Source organism: Centroberyx gerrardi, chromosome 14 (genome assembly GCF_048128805.1).
Source record: "Centroberyx gerrardi isolate f3 chromosome 14, fCenGer3.hap1.cur.20231027, whole genome shotgun sequence".
Lineage (NCBI taxonomy): Eukaryota > Metazoa > Chordata > Actinopteri > Beryciformes > Berycidae > Centroberyx > Centroberyx gerrardi.
Genome location: NC_136010.1, coordinates 28,156,752 through 28,171,602, shown reverse-complemented (window position 1 = coordinate 28,171,602; position 14,851 = coordinate 28,156,752). Strand labels below are relative to the sequence as shown.

Here is a 14,851-nt window from a genome sequence, read left to right as displayed (position 1 = left end):
ATCCGACTTTCAATGAAAGTCCAATATCGGCCCACATATGTCTGTTTGCCACCCTTGCTTAACCGTTATGACAATCATAAAGAATAAGAACTCTCAAATCGTAAGCCACATTCTTTTCCAGTCAAAAGTGGCTCAGACGAATGGTTTGGAATTTGCCCCGCCGGGGGATGAGGGTGATGGAGGGTGGTGGGAGGGTGCTGGAGGGTGGTGGGTGGGTGTGGGGCGCAGGATGGGGGGGGGGGTGTATATAAATGCCAAAGCAGTGTAATGGTCTAACATATTTAAAAAAAACAAAAAAAAAACCACAAAACGGCCTTGTCATCTGAGACGGCACGTGTGTTTCTGCGGCGGAACGTCTATTCCCGGGCCCCGTTGTTCATAATAATAATAACAGCGATAATGGTAATAACAGTGATTCATTTGCATTGTTTCTCTGCAGCTCTCGCTGTCTCAGCTGGCAGCTACTTCACGCTACCCGACCATCAGCCACTCCAGCTCCGCGTTGCCGTGGCAACAGCCGTTTCCCTCTCTGCTCCATCCTTCCCCGTTGGCATCGGCCCACCAGCTGTCACATGTCGTAAGATTTCCACCCCCGTACCTTCACCCACACACACACGCACACAAAACACACACACACACACAAACACTTTTGCACTCACTCACTCACACACACACACACACACACACACACACATGCACCGAGGAAAATACACAAGCAGAAGCACAGGGAGATGTAGATGCATGCACACACAAGGACAGGAATGTGAATAAATGTGCACACGCGCGCGCACACACACACACACACAAACGTAAACACACTCACACAAACATAAACATAAACACACACAACACAGTATGTACGTCTTTATACATCTCCAAGGATGTACAGACAGTCATTGAGTAGAGTTCAAACACACACTCACCTCTATAGCACTCCGCACAGACTCCCAGCCTCATACCCATGGAGACACACACACACACACACACACACACACACACACACACACGCACTCAACCTCCAAACTGAACTCCAGCCCTGCATGCTCTTTGTCTTTGGAGCTGCTGGAGGTGCCGGAGCTGCTCCTTTTCATCTCCATAATCAAAAGAAACATTATTCCTTGACTTTGCTTTTCAAATCTTTGTACAAAGGCTGCTTCAGTTTTCTTAAGATGTCCAATATTCTGCATAACCTTGTGTTTTTTGCCTTCTGAGAAAATATGTTTAATCAACCTTGTCGAGGGATGTTTTTATTAGCCATTGTTCGGCATGTTTTATTTGCATTTAGCTGCCTCGGTTCAGTATCGACTCCCGTTTTGAAATTCAACATAAAATGGCCTGTGTGGGGATCGCGGCACTCGCATTTAATTTTTTTTAGACTTTGGTGAAATAATATTTGCAAGTAATTCCTGGTATTCGTTTTGAGCTTCTTGGAGTTCTTCATGGGTGGGGTTTGCCACAGAGGATAATACAGTGATTACAGCAGAAGTTTTGCAAAGTATTTGAAAAACAATTTTGCATACTTTTTCTGTGACTGAAACCCCGCCCATCTGGTACTGCAAGGAGGTCAAAACCAATGTAATTATCTTTTAATTATAATTGTCAGCAAATGCTATTTACCCAGCTCTGCAGGTTATTTGATTGAAACCAAGTTATATGTATAGTATATAACAATAATTTACAGATAGTATAGAGTATTTGAAAAACAATTTTGCGTACTTTTTCTGTGACTAAAACCCCACCCATCTGGTTCTGCAAGGAGGTCTTGATTGAAGTTATATGTATAGTATATAACAATGAATTATAGATAGTGTGGAGATATTACAAGGCAGAATATTATGCATTTTTATATTCTTACCTGCTCCGCTTGCCAACAAGCTTTTTTGCATGTTGAACTAAGTCCTATTGTTGGAGCCAGGGGATACCAGAAGTGAGGAAGTCAGCTATATACTGTATACCGTGCTGATTTTAATAACTGCTGAATAATTTCCTGAAATGACGCGAGGGTAACCTGTTCCCTGCAGTTGTGGGTGTTCGCTGCTGAGAAGCAGCAGGCGTAGTCATTCTGCCTTTGAAAGCAGCCTTGTGTTTGCTAATTTAGACCATGCGCACCCACAAGGATGCATACATTTGGGAGCCGGCATGCTCCACAAAAGAAACAGTGGTAAAATAGCATGGAATAAGTCATAGTGCTGAATGTTTTTTATGCTTCTCTGAATGTGTTTGCTCCTACTTATGTGTGTGCTGTTATAAAACACATTACACAACGCAAAGCAGCGCACATCTTCTCCCAGTGGTTTTGGGAGTATTTGCTGAATGTAGCACACACATTTTCCCATCAGTTGTACTCATTTATCAGAAGCTGGTCTTCTTGTTTACAGGTAGGCTAGGTAGCCTGTTGCTGCCCAATCGGAACTAGGTTACTGCATGCTTCCCTTTTACTTAGAGACGGGACGATATGCTTATCTCACAATACGATTCAATACACAATATGGGGTTCACGATTCAATACAACCACAATACGATGTAATAAATAAAAGTTCAATGACTAGAAGTATGACTGCAGAATTATGTTTATTTCTGAGCCACAAATCTTTCTAGCGACATTGGCTTGCTAGAATGTAAACAACAATTTAAAAATGTCATTACAAAGTGCAAATAATATAATTTGGATGGAGAGCTTGTGAAATTGTGATGGTCAAGCGTCTCATTTGTGATTACTACAGCAGAATAAAATGGAGCTAATATCGCGATTCATTTTTCTGCCCCACGATACGTATTGTCACATTTTTATATTGCGATATATTGAATTTCGATATATCGTCCCATCCCCACTTTTACTGTCAGTAAAGCACGGGGGTCAATATGGAATATCCTATATGTGTAAATCATTGCCCTCATTCTTTCATGTAGGCGTGGCTTTTTAAACCACACATTTATGGTGTGCCGTTTTGTTTTCAGTCACTTTTGATATCACAGTGGATATTGGGGACATGTCAGAGCCGTCCAGGCCAAACCTCCTACCTGCACGCCTCGGCAGCACGCTAAGAAAGACTTTTGCTCATATTCCAGAAGGACAGCAGTAGCCTTAGTGGCTTTCTCCTGAATTCTCATGCTCCAAATCCAGATAGCTTAGGCTATGAATCATTTAGCAGGAGTAATCCATGAATTGTAGATCAGGCTTACTGGAGATCACAATATAAACAGAAACACAATACGGCTAGAAAGAGGCGCAGTTCAGTTTGCTGTGACTAGGTCATGTTGCAGAAAAAATTTCAGAATATTTTATTTGCTATATACAATATATCTAGAACTATATCTGCTTGTGTTTAGAAGTTTTGCATATGTTGATTTACTTCCACATGTATAGCAACTTTTACTCTACTGCACATTTGGCAACACATTGTCATATCAGACTCTTTTCCCCATGTTAATGTTTCTATTCTATTCTATTCTATTCCCATATGATATTATACCCTCAGTTATGATTATTTTTCACAATGTTATTTGGATTTAATAGTAGAATTATGGTACTTTTCATAGTAGTGTTATTGTGACAAACTGCATACATTTTAGAGTAGCTAGATCACAATTTAGTGTATTTTATTATGAGTAGTTAGTAGTTTCCCAAAACATTCTATGGTACTCAACAGAAACCTGCTATAATATATATACTATATATACTCTTATATACTCTTAACAAAAAGGGTTCTATGCAGCACCAGTAAATTGTTCTATTGGCTTGTACCATATAGCAAAACTCTTGCTGCAATAAAGAACCCCTTAAGAATGGTTTAAAGGGCCATTAAGTAATCTATGACTTTTATCGACCTATCAGCGACCAAGGAATTGCAACATCGACACATGTCTGGCACAGCTTACAGTAGCCTGTGATTGACAGAAGTATTAAGTCCCATCTTCACAAGCTAGCTAATTAGAGCAGAAATCCAACAGAAACATCTAGTGAAGAGGTAATATATCATCGTGCACAATTACACTGCTTTGTCATTTGCTTTTTTCTGGCTTGAGAACAAAATGTTTTGCGACAGCGGTCGCTCGCTGTGGCACCGTGCTCCAGTTGGAAAAAGGCGGGGGATGTTCCAAAACAAAGACTGCAGTGAAGTGAGTTATGGAAGTCAGAAATCTCAGAACCTGAAATAATCATCATCAGAGTCATTGGCATTGATTAACAACCCTATCAACCCCTTGCAGATATATTATGGTCATTTTATGCTATTGGACAGAAAAGAATCTTACCTGATATACATTTAAGTGTTTCAAACAAGCAGTACTAAGAGTATTAACTTTTTAAGAACTACACTGGGTTCTTATGGATTTATGTAGAAGTTGTCATCTAAGACAACTTTTTAAAAGATTTACTTTTACTGCTATGGCATGCCTACATCCTGTATGCATGACTTTCAGTGGCGTCACTCTTATGTTGACGCCGCCATACTGACTCCCAATTTGACTCCCAAAAACCGACTTGGGACTAAGGGGCAAAGTTGACTTGGTCGCACCTCTGTTCTTTGCATATATTGAAAACCAGCGTGAAGAATTTATTGTTCAAATATCCATTTGTCCATGGCCACAATCTGAGCACACCTGCCTATAAAATGCAGTCACCTGTATGTCATCACACCAGGTTCAAATCCAGTGTAAACCTACTGCTTCCAGTCATTTACACAAGCTAGGGCCTCCGCACGATGCCTCGCTGTCCCAACCCATTAGGTTATTACATCACAGGTTGTTTTATCGCAGGCGGCGGAACACGGATCGTGCTCTGTATGTTGCAGCCATGTCGCGGCATGACTTTGGTCGATGTTATTACCTGCTCGTTTGATGGAAGGCCTCGTAAAGCACAGCCACGCATCTCCGCCGAACCTCGCCCATACATCAAAGAACATTAAAGACACTCAACTGGAAAAATGACACCATTAGCTCTCCTCAACTAATTATCTGTGCTAATACCCCCCCTAACCTTGTGTATGTCAATGACAACAAAGAGGGGATTAATGTTTGTCACCAAAAACTACAAAATGTTAAGTTGAACCATAGGTAGGTACCATTTCTCTAGAGATTATTATTATTATCATTATTATTTCCTTTCTTTCCTTTGACTACAGATACAGAATTACAGATGAAACAGAAGGATGCCCCAAAATTAAGACACAAACATAAAGTCATTAGCATTTGACTCATCACTTAGGATGACAATAGCATGGTTAATGCAATTTTCTTGTATTATCAAAATGAGAAATGGGCTGTGTTATTTGATTTGAAGTTATTACTGTTCTGTCATTCATTCAAATACATCACCTTCTCACTGCAAAACGGAACACTTCAAATGCTGAATCTTCAATACATAGTTCAAGTTCATTTTACAGCATAGTTTTGAGTAAAACTATAACATGAGGTTCTTGCTGCAGAACGGATATCCCCCTTATGAATCCCTCTCCCTCTGTACACTATCCCAGCCACACTGTCCCTGCTTAGCTTGAAAAATTGCATTGGCACACCCTGCCACTTCCTCCTGGTGATGTATCGCTTCCAAGTCAAGTTTATTTATAGAGCGCTTTTAACAAACAGGTTTGTCACAAAGGTCTTTACAGAAAACAAGAGACACAAAAACAGATAAAAACAAGTATAGTGAAATACGGCGATCGAAAAAGTACAACGCAAACACAGCGAAACGGGGCCACAGCTTGTGTGTGTGTGTGTGTGTGTGTGTATGTGTGCACGTTTGCGCGACTGTGCATGTGCCATACCAGGGCAGTTTGCAGAAGTAATTGATTGACGGACTGCAGCTGAGAGTTAAGGCAGATTGTAGGGGGTGCTGAATAAACGGTTCTTGAGTCTGGGCTTAATAATGAGGCAGTATTGAGGCACCAGGCCGCAATTGAGGCACAAGGCCACATAATGCCTTGTAAGTTAAGAGATAGGCCTTTATAATCAATACTTGCATTTACAAGGAGCCAGTAAAGAGAGGCCCGGTTTGAATAAGCACTTGGGCTGCTGAGTTTTGAGTAAATCGTACTTGTACTGTAATTGTGGAGTCGGGAGAGCCGCTTTATTAATGCATTGCAGGAGACAAATCCACTGCTAGCTTCCTCTTTTCCAGCCGTATTCTTTTGTTCCACGCAGGCTTTCTTGCGTCAAGAAAGCCCCGATGACACTATTGCACTTGTCACATAATATCCCCGTGTCCCAAGTGCCAATTACGCTTGCTGAACTGCTTCTTTAAGGGTCCTTTTCTGGCCCATTTGCTACAGCAGACGCCACACTTCGTATCGTTACATCTTTTGACCACTTACCCACACTAATGTGTAGGCATTTGTCGCACCAGCGTTATAAAACCTTGGCTAAGTGTGATACAGTATGTACTCTGATAAAGGCTTATGCCGAAAATGCTTTAGGCTGATGTTGGCCGTTACTGAAAGTATGTTAGAATTGTTTTTGGAGTGCTGCTTGTTGCGTATCTTTGAACCCTGTTAGCATCAGCTTCAGTCTTGCTTTTGCACATTTGAATTCTTTTGTATCTCACACACCATCAATAGCAACATGCTTGAACTGCCAACTGGAAGATTAAGATTAGTGTTAAACCATCTTCCTAAACTTCTTTGACATCTGACGTGACATCTTCAATATTGTTGGAATTGCTACTTCATCAGTGTAGAATCTTTTGTCTGACAGTTTCCCCCTGACAGTAGAGATGCTTCTTGATTTGCATTGTTCTACTCTCATCCTACCAATTTTAGGATCATTCAACTTGGCAAGCAACCTTTTTGTATAGGGTGCTGATATAAAGTATATACTCTGATGGGTGGAATGTGAATCCCTCCCTGCCACCTTTCCCTACCTACCATCCACTTTAATTAACTGACAATAGTCATAACAACAACAATAGATTAATATACATATATATTCCCCAAATGGTCTTAAAGTTGCCATGTGTAGCATTTTTTTAAATCAATAAATCATTACCACTTAATTTAATTAATTTTGATACATTTGCATAATTACCGTAAACAAAGGAGACCATCACCGAGAACATTAGCCTCTACACTGCATTTTACATTGCGTGCCACCAGGTTGGATTTGGTGGGAAATCTGCTGTATTGCTTTACGGGACAAAAGGAGATTGCTTTACGTGCCAGAAGGACGTTTTTATGAAAATAAGTGTTTTTACTTTGCAAGTAATAGACAACTTTTTCCAGTTTCACTATTCTAACTGCAGTTTGAACTTGATGTTAGCTTATCTACTCGTCTACTCGTCCTCTTCAAAACAAACAACAGGAAACAACTGGGTTTACTGGAAATGTGGTCTGAATGTTGAGAAACGCTAAATGGTACAGTAGCACCTTTAAGGTACATAGGGTACTGTAGAACTCCTGTCTTAGTCATGGGTATTGTGTTTCATCTCTGGGTAAAAATTCTCTGCGTCTGGCCAATAATGTTCCTCATCTCTGTTGAAACCCTTTTGCTCCAGGCCTGCTCGGCTGCCAGCAACATCGCCCACCTAGAGATGGACCTTCAGCCGGGCGGGGATGTGTCACCGTCAGCTCAGGATGACGGAGACCAGCTGCAGGAGCTGCCCTTCACCCCCGTCCACGCCCCTGTCATCACTCTGGGAATGAACGCGCCCAGGTGAGCTCTTTCGCAAAGGCAGCGGGTTTTCATTCCAACTAGGGCTGCACGATATATCGTTTCAGCATCGTCATCGCGATGTGCGCATGCGCAATAGTCACATCGCAGGACGTGCGATGTCAAGTAAGGCAAATTAACTCAAACATGTCATGCTACAACTTTTTTGCTGCTTGATACAAAAGGAAAACTCGCGCAGTTCTCATTTTCCATGACTAATATACAAGATAAGTCTGTCTGATATAACATAAGGATTTAAGGGTTTGTTATTAGAGTAGCATATGTTACCTTTCCAGCTTTCGCGGCTCTGAACCGTAGTTGGGAAGCCTCTGGTGTTGTGCTAGCCTATTTTAGCTTAGCCTGGCTCGTAGCTGGTAAGAAGCTTTTTACTCAGAGTCCGGACCAACTCTGCAGTGGAGAACTGGCACTTTATTTCGGTACAGCAGCGAACATAATGCACGGCCTCTCGGTGACGTTCTAAGCTCTTTTCTGCTAACTATGGTAACTTTACTCACTTAGCATCCTGCAACTCACTCTGGCTGCGGCTAAAAACAAAAACACACTCACTTCCTGCTACGTCACCCGCGCAGGTTACCCACCTTCTTAAAGGGGCAAGGCTTGATAGAGCTATTCAAGTCATTTGGTGAAAATTCCTGTATTTTTTCATATCGCAATATATATCGCAGAAAAAAAAAATATTGCAATGTCGGTTTTTTCCAATATCGTGCAGCCCTAATTCCAACCAAAGATTTACTACTACTGCTTTCACACACGGAAATTACTGCCATGAACAAAACTCTGAAGAAGGCTCTGTGCCGAAACGCGTAAGCGTTTTTCTATTGTGATGTGAGCCAAATAAATAAGTGAAATGTTAGTATTTTGTCCTCCTTGACTTGGAAATTTGGCTACCTTTTCATATTTTTTAGAACATGCTCTGGATTTTGGGTTTAGCACTCCGCTGAGAATCCCATTGTTGAAGCGCAACCTCCTTTTTCAATAAAAGTCTGAATTATTTGCAGGGATTTTCTTTTAAATTAAGTTCCATTTTGACACAGCTAAAAAAATTGTGGTATTGACAGATTCGTTGAAGTAATATTTGTGTGGAAAGTAAGGCAAACAAAATTAGACAAATGCCATGAATTGTGCAGTTTCACAAAAATGATGTGAATGGAATGAGCAATAGCCTTGGTTTTATTTTCATATGTTGCATTACATTACTGCAATTGATCACAGCAGGTTTGGTACTCTTAGATTAATACAGGACAGGCTTAATAAAATTGTGTCCTTAAAATTTTTATATCCCCCTTTATCATATACTCCTCATTGATAGTTTCAGAACTTTCATTAGCTATGTTCAGCTGGAAATAGTTTTTTGTTCCTTTATTTTGGCTGTTTAATTGGTCTTTAGTGGAACGGTTGGTTCACACTTACAGGTGACATGGTTGTTACTCACATGTGATTAAAAGCACTATTGAATGCAGACGCTCTGAACATGCTTTCAACATGCTCCTGTTTTTATCTGGCCTGGTATCTCAGTCTGAAGCCCTGTGCAGTCTCCCATTACCACGATTGTTCACTGTCTGGCTATCTACCAAGGGATCGATCGTCTCACTAATTGGCAGCATGTGCACCGGATACTATAGTAGTTTAGTCGATAGGTAGGAGAATTCAGCTCAGAGCCAATTTAAAGAAATCTTTTTTTGTCAGCTGTTACATACCACTTTGAATAATGGTCTTCGCATTGTTTGTCATTGAAAAAAAAAATCATTCTTAAATCCAGCTGTAAGCAATAGCTCTTGACTTGGATACAATGAGAATGCAATGGATTGAGCTTACAATTTACTTCCCAGCTAATAATTCAGTTTAGAGAGGATATCATAATAGTAGTGAGTGAGTAATGCAGCCAGGCTGTTGAGGTGGGACACCAAATGAGACGGCATGCCCTGCAAATAACAGGCGCTGCGACTCACAAACAAGGGATTGCATTAGCACAGAGTCTGTAAATAAGTGGCTGGCATGGAAACTGTTTCCCAATCCCTGAGTTTGGATCCAGACATGATGCTGTTCAGTTCACTGGTCTGAAACATCTCTGCCTCCTCACTTGGAGCCAAAACAGAGAATTTTTTTTTCCCACTGTTTTTGGTGTGGAATGACCCACTTAATTGAGAAGAACAATGAAGTCTACAGAACTTCAGTTTAATTTAAGTTGAAGTGCATATCTGATGGAACCCCTTTTGAAATGAAAATGATGGCTTGAATATTAATCCAGCGGGGCCCGAGTTGAGATATAACTTTCCGTGAGGGGGGAAGAGAGGGAAAGCATGAAATTGACACAGCCAAAGCGGAAAACTCGCTCAATCGATAATGTCGTCTTTGCCATTGTTGCCTGAAAAAGCCCCAACTCTAATTAGTTTGATGAAGGCTTAATTCTTCTCGCGAGTACAACATTGTGGGCTAGTCTGTTTACCAAGTGGACATAGTCATTATTGGTATTAGCGTCACGATAAGCACAAACATTATCGTTCGTTTCCCTGTGCTTGCACTTTAGCCAGCCATCTGTGCACTGTATTTATCATGCACAAAGTATTCGGGTGTCAGAATTGAAAGTAGAAGTTATGGATGTTACCATGGTTTCAGAAAAACAGGTGGCCACTATGATTAGAGATAACTGCCAATTATGCTGGAAAATCCTGAGGGAGCGATTTGGCACCCGCTCTCTCCCCCATAAGCATTCTCTCGGTGCCACCGCTTGACGGATAGTGCTGACACCCTCATGCTATTCTAATCATTGTTTCACCAGATTTTTGAAAAGTCCACCCATATATTGAAATTCAGGTTCAGTTGAGCAGGATGAAGCGAATAAATTGAAGTTATCTCCCAGAACGTAAACATCTTGAACCGGAATGGAGTTGATCCAAAGCGCACCAAGCTGGGCCTAAAATGGGAAAATGGCATTTCAGGATTGCACTCCCATCAGAACATTTCTTCTGCCTCATTTGCAATCACAAATCAGCTAAGTGAGGCCGGTGCAGCAGCTAAACACATTACCCCCCGCTGCTCCTGAAACATTAAGAACAGCATTCCCCCGAAAGTCTCTCGAGCCTCGCAAATGAACGAGCGTTCTCGTGACTTCCCGAACGTTCCTCTGACTTCATGCCCCTTTTGGATTCTCCTCTAGTTCTTGCTCGGTCAGCTCCAGGAGCTCCCTGGCCCACCTCTACTCCGCCGGCTTCCCGGATGTCTTGGACCGTGATGAGCAAGTGGCTGAAGTCCTGGACCCCACGGAGCCCGTGCACTTTGACCCCCAGCGCGAAGAGGCCGACCCCCTGCCGGGCAACCTGCTGGTGTTCCAGTTCTTGGCCTTTTCCAGGTTCGTACACAGCCCTTTCCTCAGTAAATATTGATTGAAAGCAGCAGCTTGCGCACCGGACCATGTTCTCGGCCATGTTATTTAGATCAGTATAGATTTGGCCTATATACCAAGACAGATGGAATGTCAGGTTATGCGCTCAAAAGGCATTACTGTACAGATATTTGTTGGTGTTTTCAGAAATGTCAGAGTCTTGAATGTGTTGTCTGCAAAAAAAAGAGCAGTCTTTGATTTGACAGCAGTTTGCCCACATCTTATTTTACACCTAACCAACTGTCCATTTAACTGTATGCAGGAATAGATATGTCCTTTGTGCATTTTGGTTGACATCCAAGGACACTGCCCCCCTGCCTTATGCTTTTTTTTCTTTATTATTATTATTTTTTTTTTACTTGACATGCAGCCAAGACTTCAATGCACTTACACTGAGCATAAAGTCCTGCCAGTCATCCTTTAGTTACATGTCAAGTACACAGCGCACACAGATGCACTCACAATTGCAGACTAACACATACGCACATTTCCCCATCTCCGCGTGCTGAATAGCACCCTGTCAGCGGCCCGTCACAAAACCCCCGGGAGCCACTCGTCCCCTCTGTCACAGCCTGACACCGGAGGGGCCCGCCGAAGAATGGATAGAAGCACACCCTCTTTCTGTCCTTCCATCTTGTCATCAGCGCTGTCAGCGGCTTGATAAACCCAGCGCACATCTGTCATGTTCATCATCGACTCGCCGCTGCCGTGCTGCCACGAGTTCTTCTGTGCTCAACTCAACCCCTTGTCGTTTTTTTTTGTTGTTGTGAGAACTGCGGGTTCGTGATTGCGGTTTTCATGCTTTGCAGGAGTGGGTAGATCTACCTTTGGTTTCCAGAAGAAAGAAAATGGTGGGGGATGGAAATTAGAATAGTGAGGGTGTTGACTCAGTTACTGCCTGTGTGGGAGGAACTTAGTCAACACACCATTAGCTAGATACACCTCAAGGTGCCCCAGACGTTAGGGACTTCTATGTCATGGCACCCACAATAGACCTACAATAGACTAATGCTTGACTGCCCTTCCCAAAGATCACCTGTCAATCAAACAGTGTGTCAGGTACTGTGACGACTTTTTCCTTGGCTTTTGATTTTTTTTTTCTGATTTTCTGATTTTCTTCTTTGTCTGTTCAGCCATGGTGGCTGTCACTGCTCATGCTAACTATCCAGCTGATGATAGAGCATAGGAAAATGGACATTTTATTCATATGATTGCCTAGTCCTAGACTGACCTAGGTTCATGTTAGCACAAACATTTGGACAAATCGTTGATGTTTGTATTGCTTATTGCTGCTAGTTGTCCCGCTTTCTGAGAGCTTTTGGTTACTCATTGGTTTCATTGGTTCCCTTTCCAATGCTGAATCAATCTGAAGTGCAACCTCAAACCATATACTTCACCGCAAATTGGGCGACATCAGGTTGTCAGGGGGAAAACTTTGACGGAATTACCTCATAAATATGACAAACAGGTATGGCGGGCACGGGCCGCAGCAGCGGCGGCGGCACTTACGGCAGGCGGGGAGCCCTCGGATCGGTGGTGTAATTTCTGCCTCTCACCCGGGCGCCATAATTATCAATCTTGTCTGTTTACAGAATGAATATTAATGCAGGCTCCTCTGTGAAGATGGAGCGCGGCAGCGTCTTTAACAGTGGAATATCAGAGCGTGTGATTGACTGGGAGGTCACACTTTGCTCTTATTAGATTCCACTTTGAAATCTCCGGCTCTGATGGCCGGCCCATGCGCGCGGGGGCCTCCCAGTAGTCCCTGCTTGTTTTCAAATGCCTTTTCCTTGTCTCCTTATCGAATACACAGTGATTGATTGCTAATCTATTCATCAGAGGGAAATAGAAAAAAAAGCAGTTGTTCCCGTCCCTAATCTTGCTCTGTGTTTAATTTATTCTGTGCCGAATCGAGGGCTGGCTGGCTCTCTGGGAATTTTTTTGGGCCATCCACAGTTTGAAGTCTGTGTTAGATGTGTGTGTGTGTGTGCGCATGTGTGTGTGTGTGTGTGTGAAATCACACTCAGAGGGTGGTGTTTGTGTCAAAAGGAATACACAACACCAGGAGGTTCTTTTAAGTCATAGAAACATTCCTCTTCCTCTCCATAGGAGTCCTAGTCGCCAAAAGATACAAACATGAATTCCATTGTGTGAAAAGAGCATCTAGCACACAGCCACATGTATGCTGTTTCTCCACACAAGCAGAATGGGATTCCCTGCCTTCCACAGATGTAATAACTGCTTTTCATGCCGCCTTTTAGTTTTTAATAAGAAGCCAAGCGATCCACTCATCATGAATCAAAGATGTAATGCTGAGTTAGCATCTACTCAATCAGCCGCCTGGTGCATAGCCACCTTAAGGTGTGATTTACCCCCTTAAATCCTAACACTAATTTTTATTATTGGTTTTTCACTTTTAAGTAGCTGTAAAACTGACTTACTGGCTTGGGTGAGACGTGCGAAAAATACACATTTGATTTTTTGTTTCCCGGAATTGTCAACGCTGAATCATGAGCCGAAATGTGACTCGCCCTCCCCGGCTTTTAATGACATTCTCAACCATCCGTTTTGGAATATGCACGCCACTCCGCACTCCACATAGATTTTGTAATAAAAACATCACACTTCCCAGTTTAATGATAACATTCAGTGCAATAAATCGCACTGGCTTGCGCTTCTATTTTCACGTGCAGCGTTGCACTTGTGGGCCCGATGGCAGCACGGTGTGAAGGGCCTGACATCCTGACAGCGCACGCTTGGAAAACCATATTAAGTGTCACCCACGGGAGCAATTCAATTGGAAAACAGCCTTTGTTTCTTTTGAATATTGCGCTGTGAGCAATCATTATTTTGTGAATAATCATTGATCTGTGTCTTTTGACAGGATACCCACGGCGGGTGTTAATCCTGATTGGCCCGATAACATCTACTTCACCTTCCAGTTCTATCGCTTCCCGCCGGTTATATCCCAGCAACTCAAACTACTGACCAGTGACAAGGTCCAGCAGAAAGCCAGCGATCCGCTTCCCTGTGTCCTGGCCTCCATCGACAAAGATGGCACTGTCAACTCAGGTAAGGACTGGCTGCTGGGAATGTTACTGTTCATTTCTCCACTGATGTGGAGCGAGAGTAAATTGGCAGCTGTGCATCACCCAAGTGGGCAGTAAATACTGTTGGTGGATGAGATCGTCCTCTCTATAGGCTCTAACTCGGGTTTTCAATACGCATATTTGTGGTGTTCCTTTTGGACTGTTCAGGATTTTGGGCCTTCACTTGCACACAGGTTTATTTTAAACCTTGGCTTTTTTTTATCTTTTCCATCAGTATGGTGGAACTTTTCACCTGTTTGTGTCTTTGTGCTGAGGCACCAACCAGTTACACTGCTCACTGCATTGAAACTTTGTGCAAATTATTATTATTTTTTATTTTATTCATTTTTTTAGTAGTAGTAGTGGTAGCAGTACTACTAGTAGTAGTAGTAGTCGCAGTAGCAGTAGTAGTAGTAGTGGTAGTAGAAGCAGTAGTGGTAGCAGTAGTGGTAGTAGTACTACTACTAGTAGTAGTGGTAGTAGTAGCAGTAGTGGTAGTAGTACTACTACTAGTAGTAGTAGTATTAGTGGTAGCAGTAATAGTTGTAGTAGGGGGATTAACAGTCAAATTAGCAGTAATAGCAGCAGTAGCAGTAGTAATAGTAGCAGTAATGGTAGCAGCAGCAGTAGTAGTAGTAGAAGTAGTAATAGTAGTAGTAATGGTAGCAGCAGTAGTAGTAGTAGTAGTAGAAGTAGTAATAGTAGCAGTAATGGTAGC

The 14,851-nt window shown here is 42.3% G+C and overlaps 1 protein-coding gene across 1 annotated transcript in view; it reads left to right on the top strand.

The window, feature by feature from the left end:
• The window catches only part of nphp4 (nephronophthisis 4), a 165,466-nt gene that overhangs the window by 90,290 nt on the left and 60,325 nt on the right, over window positions 1-14,851 (top strand). Inside the window, exons 13-16 of the mRNA XM_078288374.1 lie at window positions 440-577; window positions 7,487-7,644; window positions 10,820-11,011; window positions 13,929-14,116. Of these exons, the coding sequence (XP_078144500.1) occupies window positions 440-577; window positions 7,487-7,644; window positions 10,820-11,011; window positions 13,929-14,116 (676 nt within the window). The remainder of the gene's footprint in view (window positions 1-439; window positions 578-7,486; window positions 7,645-10,819; window positions 11,012-13,928; window positions 14,117-14,851) is intronic.